We start from the raw sequence: 17,308 nt of genomic DNA, 5'->3' as shown, positions 1-17,308 counted from the left end.
CACCCTGGTAGGCCAAGGCAGGCGGCTGGGAGGCAGAGGCTGCCGCGAGCCCAGACCACGCCACCGCACTCCAGCCCGGGCAACACCGAGCACCGGGTGAGCGGGACTCCGTCTGTAGTCCCAGCACCCCGGGAGGCCGAGGCGGGCAGAGCGTTCGGGGTCAGGAGCTGGCGACCAGCGTGGCCAAGATGGCGAACGCGCGCCGGCAGGCAAAGGAGAAAAAACAGGCAGCGGTGGCGCGCGCCGGCAGTCCCAGGCAGTCCGCGGCGCGGGGCAGCAGCGAGACGAGGAGATTCCTGCCCGGGCCACAGAGGGAAAGAGGAAAGAAAGGAAAGAGAGAGAGAGAGAGAGAGAGAGGGAGGGAGGGAGGGAAGACACTTTCAAAATGGTGACTGACAATTCACTCAATGAACATAGGAGTTCCTATTGTGTGAAGGTGTACCATTGGATGCTGTGGGGATTAGAGTGATGGCTAAAACTAGAACCTAGCTTTTACGGAGCAGTTTCCTCTAGGGGAGATAAGGTACACCACACATAAACAGCCCTAAAAGGCAATGCCATAGATCTCCCAAGAGAAGAGTGCAATGGAGTTTAAGAGGATGACTTTTGGCTGAGTAGAATCAGAGAAAGCTTCATGGGAAATGAAACACTGTACCTGGATCTTGGAAGGATAAGCTGAAGTTGAACAGGTTGAGACAAAAGTCAAAGGGAATGTCCAGCTGATGGAATGTTCTAAGCAAAGGCAGGGCCATGGAAGAGTTCAGGATGTTAATGTAACAATGAATACCTAGATTGTGGGGAGGACAGGGTATAGGATGCAGAAAACTGAAGCCAGAAAGGTCATAAAGAGCTTTGAAATGACTTGCTAAGAAAAAGTATGGACTTCACTCAGCAGGCAGTGGCCAGCTACTGGAAGAAGATTCGCTCCTTAGCACTGACAGCAGATGAGTCTCTGAGAAGTTAACCCTTTCTTCCCAGCCTCAATCCTATAATTAAATATATAAATATCACCAGGGCTGGAAAAGGACAAATTTGGTGAATATAGTCATGTACCACATAACAATTTTGGTCAACAAGAGACCACACATATGAGAGTGGTCCCATAAGATTATAATGGAGCAGAAAAATTCCTATCACCTGGTCTAGATGATCCTGACCTGGTAGAGGCCTAGGCTAATGTGAGTGTTTGTGTCACAGTTTGGTTTTTGTTCTTTTTTCAGAGACAGGGTCTCACTTTGTCACCCAGACTGCAGTGCTGTGATACAATCATAGCTCACTGTAACCTCAAACTCTTGGACTCAAGCTATCCTGCCTCGGCATCCCAAGTAACTAGGACTACGGGTGCATGCCACTGTGCCCAGCTACTTTTTAACATTTTTTTGTAGAGACAGGGTCTCACCATCTTGCCCAGGCTGGTCTCGAATTCCTAGGCTCCAGTGATCTACCTTGGCCTCCCAAAGTGCTAAGATACAGGCACGAGCCACTGCGCCCAGCTCTATGTCTTAATTTTTAACAAAATTTTTAAAAGTAGAAAATAAAATTTAAAAAAACAGAAAAAAGGTTATAGAATAACAATATAAAGAAAGCTATATAATGCATGCTTTAAGCTTAAAATGTCAGAGTCAAAAAGTTTTTTTAGGCTGGGCACAGTGGCTCACACCTGTAATTCCAGCACTTTGGAAGGCAGAAGCAGGTGGATTACTTGAGGTTAGGAGACAAGCCTGGCCAACATGGTGAAACTCCATCTCTACTAAAAATACAAAAATTAACCAGGCGTGGTGGCGCGTGCCTGTAGTCCCAGCTACTCAGGAGGCTGAGGCAGGAGAATCGCTTGAACTCGGAGGTGGAGGTTGCAGTGAGCCAAGATCATGCCACTGTACTCCAGCCTGGACAGCAGAGCAAGACTCTACCTAAAAAACAAACAAACAAACTATATATATATATATATATATTTAAATTAAAAAAGTTTATAAAGTATAAATGTTACAGTAAGCTAAGTTTAATTTATTATTGAAGAAAAAATTTCAAAATAAATTTAGTGTAGCCTATGGCCAGGTGTGGTGGCTCACACCTGTAATCCCAGCACTTTGGGAGGCCAAGGTGGGAGGACTGCTTGAGCCCAAGAGTTCAAGACCAACCAAGGTAACAAAGTGAGACCCCACCTCTACAAAAACCGTAAAAATTAGCCAAATTAGTCTGACTCATCCAGAGCAACTTCTAGTTCTGCAAGCTCTATTTATGGTAAATATCTTATACAAGAATACCATTTTTTATTTCTTATATTGCATTTTTACTGTACTTTTTGTATGTTTAGATACATTTAGATACACAAATACTTACCATTATAACTGCTTACAGTATTCAGAACAGTAATAAGTTGCATAGGTCTATAGCCTAGGAGCCATAGGTCATACCATACATCCTAGATATATAATAGGCTATACCACCTAGGTTTGTATAAGTATACTCTATGCTGCTCATACAATAATGAAATACCTAATGATGCATTTCTCAGGACAGATCCCCATCATTAAGCAACACATGACTGAATTTACTTTAATAGAACCATCGTTTTCAGAATATTCTGATCCAGAAATATAAACTAAAGATTATACCTGCCTTTTGAGAAATATACAACCAGCAAAGATTGTTATAACCTGTACCTAATTTTGCTGATACTAACAGTTTAGAAGACATGGATTGATACCTGAAAATAAAAGGAGGGCAAATTCTTTTTTTTTTTCTTTTGAGACGGAGTCTTGCTCTGTCACCCAGGCTGGAGTGCAGTGGCGCAATCTCGGCTCACTGCAAGCTCCGCCTCCCAGGTTCACGCCATTCTCCTGCCTCAGCCTCTCGAGTAGCTGGGACTACAGGCGCCCACCACCACGCCGGGCTAATTTTTTGTATTTTTAGTAGAAACGGGGTTTCACAGTGTTAGCCAGGATGGTCTCGATCTCCTGACCTCGTGATCCACCCGCCTTGGCCTCCCAAAGTGCTGGGATTACAGGCGTGAGCCACCACGCCCAGCCAAACGAGGGCAAATTCTCATTACTCCTAGAACATTGGACTCAATAAGTTCAACAGACCTTTTATTGATGCAGAACACTAAATATTGTAACTGTTCATTTAACATCACAGAGAGATTCTTGGAAACTGTAACTGTAAGCTTAAAAACATACAAAACCTATTTTACCATAGGCTAAATGACACAAACAAGAGTTATACTCCTACAGTATATTTCTGGTCACAAAAACATCACTAAACTTCTAAATAAAGACCCAAAAGACTTCCAATATTAAACACTGAAATAATGTGAGCTATGCATACATTATGGCAGGGCACACTCACACCCACACCCACTCCAATAAGGACAATTTAGACATGCCAATTCACCTTGTGTGCACATCTTTGGGATGTGGGAGGAAACAGGAGGACCCAGAGAAAACCCACCTAGACACGGACAGAACATGCAAACTCCACACACAGTGGCCCCAGATGGGAATTGTTATTTTTTTCCTCATCACTGTTGTAACAAAATGACATTGAACAGAACAAGGTTAATTTGAAGAACTGCTATATAAAGCTCTACAGCAAATCTCATTACACATAAAGTTGTAAGACCAAAGCAAAGAATCAGTCTTCCTATAAACCAGAAGTTACTGAAGATTCCCATGAGTTCTACTGGGAAAATAGGATTCTGATCCACGGGGCTGTCCAATCACCAGTACCACATTCAGCTAATTAAATGCTCACCTAATTCTTTCCCTGAGTTTGTGAATCGAATTTACTAGGTAGTTAAGGACAGAAAAGTAGTCCTGTTGTGAAGGACTTTTTTGTTTATCCTCTTCAAGGGAAAAGCAGAGCTGAAGGCTGGGCCAAAATCTTAAGACAGTCAGCTGCCTGGAATGTCCAAACAAGTAGCTGAATACCAATTCTTAGGCCACCTGACCTTGAAGCCTATCACATTCAATTTACTCTTGTTTGATAACTGTTTTGAATAGGTAATACATGCACTTAGTAATAAAAACCAAGTCTCCTTCCTACCTTCATCCCCTGCCAACCAGCTCCTCTCCCAAAGGCAACCTCAGCTACTAGTTTCTTAGGAATCCCTCCACATATAACCTATACACACACAAGTTTATGTATGTGTGTATTCTTTTTACATAAATGGTACCTTCTTTATCTTCCCTTTTGTGCTAGCATTCTACACACACTATTTTTTTTTTTTTTTTTTTTTTTTGAAACAAGGTCTGGCTGTATCACCCAGGCTGGAAAGCAGTGGTACAATCTCTCAGCTCACTGCAACCTCTGCCTCCTGGACTCAAGCCATCCTTCTACCTCAGCCTCCCGAGTAGCTGGGACTTCAAGCATGCGCCGCCATGCCCAGCTAACTTTTGTATTTTCTGTAGAGATGAGATGGGGTTTTGCCACATTACCCAGGCTGGTCTCAAACTCATAAACTCAAGTGATCCTCCTGCCTTGGCCTCCCAAAGTGCTGGGATTACAGGCGTGAGCCACCACACCTGGCCAACATACTATTCTCAGATATTAAGAAAAAATTACATCTGATATTGGAATGGAAGGATGGAAGTGAAGAAATCTCAACTCCAACTCTGTTTCATACACAGACACCCCAGTGAAAACTTTTGGACACCAGAGATAATAGATTCCTACTAACTTATTTGACCATTATTAGGGTGACATCTGATTGACGCTGAATTCAACTAGTTTATCTGGCAATTTTTCCTATTCTAAAAATGACTAACAGGAAGAAAGAAAGAAAAAAAAAAACTTAAATAGCAAAAACGGACAAGTGCTATAATTAACAGTTAACACAACTACGTGCCAGGCACCAGGCCAAGTGATTTGGATGCATTATTTTTCCTAATTTTTACAACAACTCCATGAAGCTGATACTTGTGTCTTCACTGTCCTCATTTCACAGATGAGAAAACTGAGTCTTACAAACCTAGTAAGTGCTAAAACTGAGATCTGAACCTAGACAATCTGATCCCAGAGTCCTACTAAGGTTTTTGTTGTTTTTGCCTCCTTTAATGATTAGAACAAACCCTCTGGGATCTATTGACCCTATTTTTCATTCAGTCCTCACAAGTACGGTAATTTAAGCTTCAAAACTAGCATCATGTTAGAAATAGCACATCAGAAAAAAAAAAAAAAAGACTGGCTAACTGGAGGCAAGCATACCTATAACAGAGTAATTGCTAGCAGCCTAATAGGAAAAGAGGAAATGAAAAATTTAATAGAGACACGAAAAAAATAGCAGAGCAATTGAGGTTCAACAGGTACAACTCAAAGACAATAGTCTGGCAAAATACAGTTAAGAGTTATCAGGACATCCTGAATCATTCAGAAAAGGTTGAAGTATGTTGAATGGTAAAAGAAAAATAAATAGGCCAGGCGCGTTGGCTCATGCCTATAATCCCAGCACTTTGAGAGGCTGAGGCGGGCAGATCACCTGAGCTCACTCAGGAGCTCGAGACCAGCCTGACGAAACCTCATCTCTACAAAAAATACAAAAATTAGGCCGGGCACGGTGGCTCATGCCTGTAATCCCAGCACTTTGGGAGGCTGAGGCAGGCAGATCACCTGAGGTCAGGAGTGCAAGACCAGCTTGACCAACATGGTGAAACCACGTCTCTACTAAAAATGCAAAATTAGCTGGGCGTGGTGGCACATGCCTGTAATCCCAGCTACTTGGGAGACCGAGTCGGGAGAATCTCTTGAACCAGGGAGGCAGAGGTTGCAGTGAGCCGAGTTCGCGCCATTGCACTCCAGCCTGGCAACAGAGCAAGACTCTGTCTCAAAAAAAATTAGTGGGGCACGGTGGTGCATGACTGTAGTCCCAGCTACGTGGGAGGCTGAGGCAGGAGAATCGCTTGAGCCCCAGAGGTGGAGGTTGCAGTGAGCTATGATTGCGCCATTGTACTCCAGCCTGGGAGACACAGTAAGACCTTGTCTCAAAAAAAAAAAAAAAGAAAGAAAGAAAGAAAGAAAAATAAATAAATAAAACAAAGTCAAAATGGTTAATAAAAATAAAAGACTTGAAGATCCTGCTACCCACTGCAAAACAAAGCCAACACTTGTCACAGACTCTGACCATATAACAATAACGAAGTCATTAAGTAAGCTATTTCACAATGCAGCTCACTTTAACTCACATCATGGGTGTATACCCTCATAATAAATGCCTAAATTTAACACTGAGAGGTCAAATTACATTTTGCCACTGATTTAAAGTCACAATGTCAGACCTCTGTTGGAAACGAGGGGGAATTGAGAAGGGCAGGGGGCATTACGGAGGGGATAACACACTTCCATGCTAAAACATAATAAATAAAAACTGCCCTTAAGAATGCAGGCTGGGCGCGGTGGCTCATGCCTGTAATCCCAGCACTTTGGGAGGCCGAGGTGGGCAGATCACCTGAGGTCAGGAGTTCAAGACCAGCCTGGCCAACCTGGTGAAACCTCATCTTTACTAAAAATACAAAAATTAGCTGGGCATGGTGGCAGGTGCCTGTGGTCCCAGCTACTCGGGAGGCTGAGGCAGGAGAATCGCTTGAACCTGGGAGGCAGAGGTAGCAGTGAGCCAAGACTGTGCCACTGCACTCCAGCCTTGGCATTAACAGTGACAGACTCCGTCTCAAAAAAAAAAAAAAAAAAAAAAAAAGCAAAATATCAGTGTGCCAATCTGTATCCAGGAAAAAAAAATGCAAAATAAACTTTAAAAACAATCCTGTAGTGAAAAAGATTCCTATATTAATTAACTAATCATTTATTGAATAAGTATTACTAAGCACCTACTCTGAATATAGACTGAATCTGTGCAGAAGCTACTACTCTCTGTTTAGGATCAACTCAAGTTACTCCTCCCAAGTTTGATGTGTCACCCAGGCTGGAGTGCAGTGGCATGATCTCAGCTCACTGCAATCTCTGCCTCCCGGGTTCAAGAGAGTCTCCTGCCTCAGCTTCCTTAGTAGCTGGGATTACAGGCACCCGCCACCACACCCAGCCAATTTTTGTATTTTTAGTAGAGAAATGGTTTCACCATGTTGGTCAGGCTGGTCTCGAACTCCCGACCTCAAGTGATCCACCTGCCTCGGCCTCCCAAAGTGCTGGGATTACAGGCGTGGGCCACTGCGCCTGGCCTGATGATGTTCTTAAACCCATAATGTATTATTTAGGTTTTAAGCTTCACAGTACTATCCTTGTCTCTCAGTGATTCCAGTGGCTCATATATAATACTGATCTCTTTTACATATAAGAAAGGCAAATAACCCAGCTAGCAAAGTAAGGAAAAAAAGGAGTGTTCAAACATGGCACGCAAATATCTCTAAAAGGCAAGCATGGAGACCGGACAAAGGAAGAAAATGTCACTCACTAGGAGTATCAAATAATAAAGGGCTGAAGCTATCAATCCTGCCTTATGGAAAATAATAATAATGATTACTACCATTTACTATGTTCTGTAATGTGAGACTTGTCACTGTAAGATGCATTTACACTCATTCTCTCTCTCTCCAGACATTATAACTGTCCCTGTTTCACAGAAAAGAAAACACACTCTGAAGAGGTTAAGTAACTTAAGTTTGCACAGTAGAGAAGAAAGAAGCTGGAATGAAGCCTGAGCTCCCCCTTTTTCTCCCATTCTGTGATAGCACAGCACCAAGAACCTCCTCCTGCTAAATAAGACAAATTGGAAGGCAACAACACTGTCTGCAGAGTTCAAAGGAACAGGAGAGTTTCCTAGCTATGATTTCCTCCTGTCAGCCTAAATCTGGGAGGGAAGATTCTTGTTATTCCTGATGCTGACCTCCTGCCAGGTACTGGCAGCTCTGAGCATCCAGTCTCGCTCGCTCTGTTTGGGCCCTCTGACAATGCTAGTTGTGTTTTGGCCTTGTTTCTCCCACATGGTAGTTTATAAGCTGCTTAGAGTAAATCTGATTCTGAATTAATAAAGACTAGTGGGCACTTGGGCAGGTTCGTCACTCTGGCTGCTAAGAAGGAATCCCAAAGGGGATTTTCACACAGCTTGTTTCCCTTACTCTGTCACCAGCTGAGGCCAAGAAAGCAGAGCCTAGATGGCTACACTGAAGCCCCAGCAGTGTGCTAATGAATGAGTTTATTGATCTGTAAGCTGGCACGCTGACCCTTTTCCAGGGCTGTGTACATGGCTATCTCCACCTGGTTTCCCAAACTCCCTCACCATGAAGCCTAACCCTTCTGGGGAGAGCATGAGGGCCACAGGACAGCCTGTGGGCAAACAGACAAGTTGGGTGAGGCACTTCCTGAAGCCATCTCACCTGACAATGAGCCTCCTCCAAGAGCTACACCTGGCCTGCAGCTTGCCTGTCAGATCCACTATAAAGAATAAGCCCCTGGGTACCAGGTATCAGCGCACTTAGGGTATACAATGTTGGTAAAATGCTGCTGCATAGGCCTTTGGTTTGGGCAATAAAGCTACAAGCGTGGGTGTTTGAACACTGCAACTCTGGCTGGAGGAGGGCAAAAGAGGATGTGCACATGGCCAGGGCTCACCATGTATAGCAGGCCTGGGGTTGCTGGAATCCAGCAGAAGCCTGAATGCCCTACAGCTACATCAAAAGTGCTGTGGTGGTTTTAAAGAGTCTCTGCAGAGGCTGCCAGTGTCTGACGACGCAGTTCTCTGGCTGTGCTGAGACTGGCACCAGTCTGCTTTCTAACCCTTTCCCATCCCCACACTTTAATTCCTTCTCTTCTTTCCCAAAGGCTTCTTCCCTTCAGCTTAGGAAATCATTCCAGTGTTTCCCCATTTTAAAATAAAAAATAACTAAATGCTTCCCTTCTGAACCGTTTTTCCCTCAAGTGATCATCCCCTCACTTGAAACTTCTTAAAAAGTAGTTTACAATAACTTCTTTGCCTCTTAATTACTCCTCAATCCCATAGAGTCTGTTCTGGCCCCCAAAAGGCCAAGGTAACTGCTTTCCTTGACCATCCCCAGGCAACCCCCCTTCCCCCGTGATCCCATATAATCTGTACATCACCCTGTGCTAGTTTCAGGTTTACTGGTGGCCTCTCCCGGGACACAGATAGTGAGCGCCAAGAAACATGGGGCCCATCATACAGCTGGTGATCCATAAAAGTTTGCTATGCTCATATGGCATGTTCATATTCAGGGGAAGAGACCCCTATCCCCTGACCACCAAATAGGACAATCAGAAAGGAAGCAAAGTGTTTAGAAGGGGCAGGTAACCATAGTTAACTTCAGAGTTGTCTCGGGTCCGCCACTACTGAGTAAGTGGCCTGAGACAATTCCTTAAAATTGCCAAAACTGTATCCCCATTTGCAAAATGAGAGAATTGGACTAGATCTGTAGTTTTTAAACTGCATTCTGAGTTTCCATGGAACTACTTAGCGGTCTTTTTTCAGTGGGCATGTTGTGAAGATATGAAGCAAGCAGGTCATTCCCACCTCCTTTTATCATATACATCATATATGGTGGCTGAGCATAAGATTTCATTTTTAAAAAGGTCTCTGCTGATAAAAAGTTTGAAAACCACTAGATCCCTCTACCTGGAAGGCTTTTTCATCCACTCTTTCACTTGCTAACTTCTACTCATCCTTTAGGTGTCAATGTAAATGTCCTCTTCAGTGAAGCCTTCCCTGACTGACCCACCCCTAAACTAAATGAGGTTCCCAGCTTCTCCCCCATAGCCTTGTCACATCCTCTCACTGCACCTATCACAATTGTATTTTATTAGTGATTTGTTTAATGTCTCTCTTCTCACCTAAGCCCTAAGAGGGCACGAAATAAATTTGTCTGCTGTACACAGTACCTTTAATCAAGAGAAAAAATGCCATAATTTTATGAATCTATGTTTAAGTAGGTACTTAAGTATTAATTAATGTTAAGTATTTAATTCGTTACTTTAGTAGTTATAATTACTAAAGAGGAAAGCAACTTAATGCTTTGAGTTAGGCAGACCTGCACCTGAATTTCCTCTCCACCACATTCTAACTACTTCTTTAGGAAAGTTATCTGACTTCTCTAAGCCCCTGATCCCTCATATGTAAAATGAGAATAAAGTAGTTGTGAGCATGTGTGAAATAATGTATGTAAATAAATAAATGATAATATACATAAAACACCTAGTAGTAATTATATTTATGAAATACCTGACTTTAAAAAAATCTTTAAAAACAGACTACATTTTACTCCCTCTCCATCCTACCTCCATCACAGGTATGTTCTAATTTTATTTGTTCCATTCCATTTTATAAAATTAATTTCTGCATTGAGAAGGTACTAGTGCTCCATGACAATTTCAAAAGGGGAGTCTTTACAAATCTGTTAACACTTATAATGCCAACACAAATTCCAACTACATAAATCTCCCTGCCCAGAAAGGAAGGCTTCAAAGCAGAGATAATACCTGAATTAGATACTGAAGGAAAAACAGGAATTTGTCAGGTGGAGAGGCGGGGGAAGGGCCTTCTAGGCAGAAGAAACTTTGTGCAGAAGACTTGATATTTCTACTATAAAGTTTTGCTTTTTCTTGCAGAGAAGGGAGTAGTGATGGTAATGGTGCCTAGAATAGCAACAAATGAGACTAGTAAAGGCACCATAGGTCACATTTGATCAGATGTGAATGCCATGATATGAAACTTTTATTTTCTGAGATGAAGTCTCGCTCTGTCATCTAGACTGGAGTGCGTGGCGCCATCTCGGCTCACTGCAACCCCAGCTTCCCAGGTTCAAGCGATTCTCGTGCTTTAGCCTCCTGAGTAGCTGGGACTACAGGTGCCCGCCACCATGCCTGGCTAATTTTTTTGTATTTTTATTAGAGACAGGGTTTCACCATGTTGGCCAAGCTGGTCTCGAACTCCTAACCTCAGGTGATCTGCCCACCTCAGCCTCCCAAAGTGCTGGGATTACAACCGTGAGCCACTGGGCCCGGCCAAAACTTGTATTTTATTCTGAGAACAACGGAGAACATTAAGGAGTGAGTGCATGTGTGTGCGTATGTGTGTGTGTGTTCGTGTACTGACCCCATATGTACTGAGAAGGCCAATGGAATGGGGATAGGGAAGCTAGAGGCCAAAGACCACTTTTCAAGTACTGTTGGTTGCAACTCAGTGAAATCAATTTAGTGGGTGACATCATCAATGTCTGTTTAAAATGAATTCAAATGGAATAGAAAATATCGGGAGTTCCCTCTCTCGGCCTTGGAGCCTCCCTCCCTCTGTCTCTGTACAGGGGAGCTGCTTCTTCCTTCCCCCTTCTTTCTTGCCTATTAAACTCCTTGCTCCTTAAAACAAAAGAAAGAAAGAGAGAGAGAGAGAGAGAAAGAAAGAAAGAAAGAAAAGAAAAGAAAAGAAAAGAAAAGAAAAGAAAAGAAAAGAAAAGAAAAGAAAAAAGAAAAGAAAAGAAAAGAAAAAAGAAAATACCAGAGATTACCTGACATTATAAGGATAAATTTTACAGAACTTCTGTATCAGATTGATGTGTCCATTCATGTGTCCATTCTGGTCACAAAGTAACATGCATTTGTTACTATGGGTCAGAGTCAAAAAAATTTTGAGTTAGGTGACTGAGCAGGTGAAGGGGTGAGAGAAGAGACAAAGGAGGGCTCCCAGGTTTCTGGTGTGGGCATGATGCCAGTGGCCAAGATAGGGAATAGGGGAGGAGGTCTGCTTTTATCAAGTCCACGTGGGGATGCTGGACAGCGCAGACAGTGGCCTCTCTCAGCATTTTTTCAGCAGCCACAGTCAATACTAATCTTGTTCAGCAAAGACAATGAACACATAGTCATTGCAGCTGCAAGCTCAAGTGAGTATACAACTGATAAGGGTCCTCTAGGAGCTGGAGGGCGTCCCAGTCCTAAATCCTAAACCACAGAAAAACTGTGAAACTAAAAAAATCAGACAGGATAAGTGAAACACCATTTCCTCCAGGGAACTAACAGGGCATGAGAAATCTTGTCCTTATTCTAAGAGTCAACAGGGAACCCTTACCCTTGGGAACCTAAGCAAACCTTCTGAAATGTCAGCCACCAGGGTATTTTTGTTCATTAGTAGTTTGTTTGGTTTTGGTTTTGTTTAGGGGAGGAGGCGTTATTTCTACTTTTCTGTTTTCTACGCCTCCTCCCCCACCCCACACTACCACCTCCAAGAGGTACTTCAACCCCTACGCCTCCAGCAAGTCCACTGAGTCCTGTAACCTTGATGTGGCTATCCTTCGGTTACCCTCCTGGAGCTTCAGGCTAAGAGAGCAGGGCCAATAGAACATGGCTTCTCCACAGACTTGGGGTGGATCCATCATTCCTCCTAACAGCCTGCCCACCCCGCCCCCACACGATTCCATTAGAAGAAAGAGTTCTCCAATTCTTGGAGGATCACAGCACAACTGAGCCCCAAACTAACTACTTTCCTGGTGACCCTTCCACTACATTCCTCAATAAACCTGCCCCAGACACATCAGGCAACTGGCTGCCCTCAAATACTCCATGTTCTTGTACACGTTCTATCTTTTTGCTCCTAATATTCCCTCAATCTAAAATGCCCACCCTTTCTCTGACAGAAATTCTAGTCACTCTTCGTGGTGCATCTCAAAGGTCACCTCTACCACAAAGCCACTCTTTATCCAACACTCCACCCCATCACCAAATCTGGATTTAGTTACACCACTTTGTGCTTCCACTGCATCTGCCTGTGTCTTGGGCGCAGCATTTCTTTCACTGTCGTGCATTATAGGCAATCATGATTTATGTCCGTTTTCCATTAGACTTACGTTTCTTCAAGATAAAGACACAGAGTCTGTATCTGATTTGCCCAAAAGAAATTACCAGAAAAGAACACGTCATACCCTTCTCTCCAACATCCCATGGTTCTGCACACACAGGAGGTCCTCAAGAAGAGTGCTGATTCAAACTGAAAAGCTACAGATTCTTTCCACCAAAACCTGCAGATTATCAGAACTAGGCGAGAGAAAGAGTGGAAGGGGAATCAAGTATAGATTTGAAGCAGACAGCTTCCCTCTCTCGATTGAACTGGGGGTGGTACACTCTACTCCTCAGAAATTAAACTAACCTCAGCAAGGAAGATTCAGCAGGCACAGTTTGGAAACTTTAAAGAACTATAAGTAGTTTCGAGGTTCTCCCAGTTGCTGTTAGTCGGGTATTGACCTTGGGATGTGGTCACAGGGATTATATATTTTATTTTATTTTGCCATCCACTCCCTCTAACACTGATACCTCTAGCTATATGGGCAATAAAGAGTCTTTCATACAGGTTCTGAATATTATCTTTGAGTTCCCCTAGCCTTCTTGCAACCCTCCCACCTTTCCAGTGAGTAATTTTACAGTGCCACCTCTACAGCCCTCCTCTCTTAAAAAAGCACTTTTTCCCTTCAATATATGCGGCTTCCTTCCCTGAATGCTATGCCTTAACCTTCACCATTAAGACAAAAGGAAGGCATTGTGCCTTCTAAGCTACCTGATGCGTGGCACATTTCAAAGAACTAACAGGTAGAAGTATAAGGGTTTTGATAGTTGCAGCTTCCTTTGTGATCCTGTAAGTACTTCTTACTCATATTTATTATATAACTTAGGCGTTCTGATTTATAATTGACCATTTTACACATCTTATCTCCCTCACTAGACTGTGAGCTTCTTGAGAACTATTCCCTAGTTCCCACAAAGTGCCCAGGATATGATGTGCACTTAATAAACTACTGCTTAGAAAAAGATAGCATAGGCTGGGCACGGTGGCTCACGCCTGTAATCTCAGCGCTTTGGGAAGCCGAGGCAGGTGGATCACTTGAGGTCAGGAGATTGAGACCAGCCTGGCCAAGATGGTGAAACTCTGTCTCTACTAAAATCATCTGCGCGTGGTGGTGCACTCCTGTAATCCCAGCTACCTGGGGGGCTGAGGCACAAGAATCGCTTGAACCCAGGAGATGGAGGTTGTAGTGAGCCACAATTGCACCACTGCACTCCAGCCTAGGCAGCACAGTGAGACTATGTCTAAAAAAAAAAAAAAGAAAAAGAAAAAAAAGAAAAAAAAAAGCATAAAATAAACTGCCACCTTAGGCCCCTAAGCCGAACTCAGTGTAACTGTATGAGTACAGAGGAAGAAACATTTCAGAGGTGATCAAAAGCAAAAAGTATATAGTAGTCAGTTGTGTGATGCAAAGGCTCAGCTGAAGGCAGTCTCAAACAAGGGTCCTTTTGACAGGGCAGCCATTCCCATGTTCCTCAGATACTCACTATGGTCAAAGTAGTAAACTTAGTTCTCCAGAATTTACTTTCCCAAGATCTGGCAGTTCAATAAATACATTCCCCAGCCCCCAACTTCAACGACTCTCCTATATCCTTCTGACCTTTAATACTGTGTAACATTAGATGAAAAATTGATTTTTTTTGGCTACTTATTTCACAGCTGAAGAAAAAATATACTGTTTAAGGTGTTAAATATTTTTACATGCAACAAACCTGGCATGAGGCTAACTTGTATGCACATTTTAGAGGTACAGGCGTAAATGTCAGTGCTATAATTTGTTATAGGTTTCTGATGACCAGCAATGAAAATGACCACGGATTCTCACAATTCAAACCACTTTTACGTAAATGTGAACTTTCCTAAAACAGCCAAGGGAGAGAAAACTTTCCATCCAAGCTCATAGAGTCTGTTAAGAGATACTGATTGCATTGTTCACTGGGTTAGGTGTTCTTTGAAAAAATCCTACAAATATTAGTTTCCTTCTGGGCCTATGCTTTGACCTTTAATAAAAATGTGCTTCAAGACACCAGTTATTAAAATGAAAGGAACAGTTTTTAACACCTGAACAACTGCCATTTCATATAATCAGCCCTGCTGAAGGCTATACCTTACAAGTCAGCAGTGTTTAAAAAAATACATTTGGTGACTTTGGTGACTTCATTTAAATTGCTCACTTACCAGACATGGAGTAGAGTTATAAGAAACCATGAATTGAATGTATCAGGCATCTGACACCCTAGAAAATAACAATAAGGCATAAGTATGTGAGGATTTAAAGGAAGCATATTGACCATATTTTAAATATTGGCAGGCATGGCACTTACGGTGCTCTCTGATTATGCTATTGCAGAAAAGTCCAGTAGAACAATAGAGTGAGACCACAGGATAAAAGAACTTTCAATCATAGCGCGCCAGGAGTAAAAGAAAAAAAAAAGGATTGCGATGGCTCACACCTGTAATCCCAGCACTTTGGGAGGCCGAGGTGGGCAGATCACCTGAGGTCAGGAGATCAAGACCAGCCTGGCCAACATGGCGAAACCCCGTCTCTACTAAAAATACAAAAATTAACCAGGTGTGGTGGTGGGCGCCTGTAATCCCAGCTACTAAAGAGGCTGTGGCAGGAGAATTACTTGAACCTGGGAGGCGGAGGTTGCAGTGAGCCAAGATCACGCCACTGCATTCCAGTCTGGGCAATACAGTGAGACTCTGTCTAAAAAAAAAAAAAAAAAAGAAAAAAACCCATTGAATTTAGTCAGACCACCAGCCTTCTAGTTCCAGCCCTGTTATCAGCTTGTTATGTGGCCTTGGACAAATCACTTCTCCCCTTTGAGTCTTGGTTTTCTCACTTTGCAGAATGTGGCCTAGATGATTTCTATGGTTCCTTCTGGCTTCCGTGTGATTCTACAGTATTTTCCCTCCATGGGCTTGAATTCTGAAAAGCTAGGCAAACACTCCCTCACTTTTTTCAGTTGGGCTCCACTGAGAAGCTTAAGTCTTTCTAGTATCCTTTTCCTGTCTTCTTTCTGTAAGGTACCCAATGTGCTATGGACATGGGTGTGCTAAATGATTTGCCCAAAAGAAATGACCAGGAGCTGGGTGCAGTGGCTCACACCTGTAATCCCAGCACTTATGGAGGCTGAGGCGGGTGGATTGCTTGGGCCCAGGAGTTTGAGACCAGCCTGGGAAACATAGTGAGACCCCGTCTCTACAAAAAAATACAAACATTAGCTGGGCATGGTGGCATGCACCTATAGTCCCAGCTACTTGGGAGGCTGAGGTGGGAGGATTACTTGAGCCAGGGAGGTAGAGGTTACAGTAAGCCAAGATCATATCACTGTACTCGAGCCTGAGTGACAGAGCAAGACCCTGTCTCAAAAAAAAAAAAAAAAAAAAAAAAAAAGAAAAAGAAAAGATCAGGCAAAAAAAGTCAGGGATCTAGGGAGCTGCAGCTGAATAAGAAAGCATATTGTACCTACTGAAAGGCTGTTCATCACCCCCCAGAAATGACAAAACTGGGAAGGGCTTCTCCTTGGTTTCAGATCCCACAAATTAGTTCTGTGCTCAGACATCAAAGCCTCTCAATTCTCACTCAGCTAAGAAAAGCCTCCTGCTGGATGAGGGGTCTCCCACTGAATGTGCCCTCCTTACTACATAACAGGGAGAAAAGCCAGAGCAAGAGGAAGATGCAAAAAGAGAATAAGTGGGGAATTTGGGCCCTTATGGTTGAATCTGTCCTTTGGGGCAATGACTCAAGAAAGAAGCGCTATCCTCTGCTTCTCAGCAACCATCAAGGTACACGATGTACTAAATGATAACAAAGAGGGGTCACTAGGAGATAAAACATAGGCCCAGACCCCCGTGAGGTACATTAACAGCACCAATAATAAAGAGCTGTAATTCACTGCAGGCTTACTACATGCCAGATGTTCTACTGGGTTCTTTACATCCATGAGCTCAATGAATCCTCCCAATAACCCCGAGGTAGGCATTGGTATTATCCCAAATTGACAGGTAAGAAAATTGACTCAGAGAGACCAAGACAATTGCTGTTCAAGGTCATACAGCTATGAAAAGAGACACCTGAGATCAAATTCAGATCTACTTGATTCCAAACACTGTGTTCTTAATTCTGCTCTAACAGCCTCTCTAATACCACTATCAGAAAATAACTCACTAAGGGCCCATCTGCATATCAGATCTGCTGCAAGCCATGTCAATACATTATCTCACTCAATCCTTACTTTAACCCTGGAGGGAAGCATTATAATCCTCATTTTAGAGATGAGGAAACAGACTCAAACTAATAACTTGTGGGCAGCCACAATATTAACAAGCTAGTGGCAGGGCTGCAGTTTGAATCCAAGTCTGTCACAAAGTGACACCAAAATACTTTGGTGAGCTTACTGGGAGGTGCCTAGCAGCTGTCAAGTCAACTTCCTCTCAGAGCCCAGCAGGAGGGAGCTGAAGGCTGGCCTGGCCAGCCATACAGCTATTAAGACACATGCCATCTGAGAATGGGCCAACCACCCT

At 43.2% G+C, this 17,308-nt stretch overlaps 1 protein-coding gene across 4 annotated transcripts in view; it reads right to left on the bottom strand.

The window, feature by feature from the left end:
* Positions 1-17,308, bottom strand: part of LOC116460942 (ubiquinol-cytochrome-c reductase complex assembly factor 1) — a 114,649-nt gene that overhangs the window by 52,030 nt on the left and 45,311 nt on the right. For all 4 annotated transcript variants that reach the window (XM_032142290.2, XM_032142292.2, XM_032142291.2 and 1 more), the window contains one exon: positions 14,957-15,014. In XM_032142290.2, coding sequence (XP_031998181.1) covers positions 14,957-15,014 — 58 coding nt within the window. The remainder of the gene's footprint in view (positions 1-14,956; positions 15,015-17,308) is intronic.

Source organism: Hylobates moloch, unplaced genomic scaffold (assembly GCF_009828535.3).
Source record: "Hylobates moloch isolate HMO894 unplaced genomic scaffold, HMol_V3 SCAFFOLD_21, whole genome shotgun sequence".
Taxonomy (NCBI): Eukaryota; Metazoa; Chordata; class Mammalia; order Primates; family Hylobatidae; genus Hylobates; species Hylobates moloch.
Note: the sequence above shows the minus strand (reverse complement) of the source record. Positions and strands in the feature narration are given on the sequence as shown.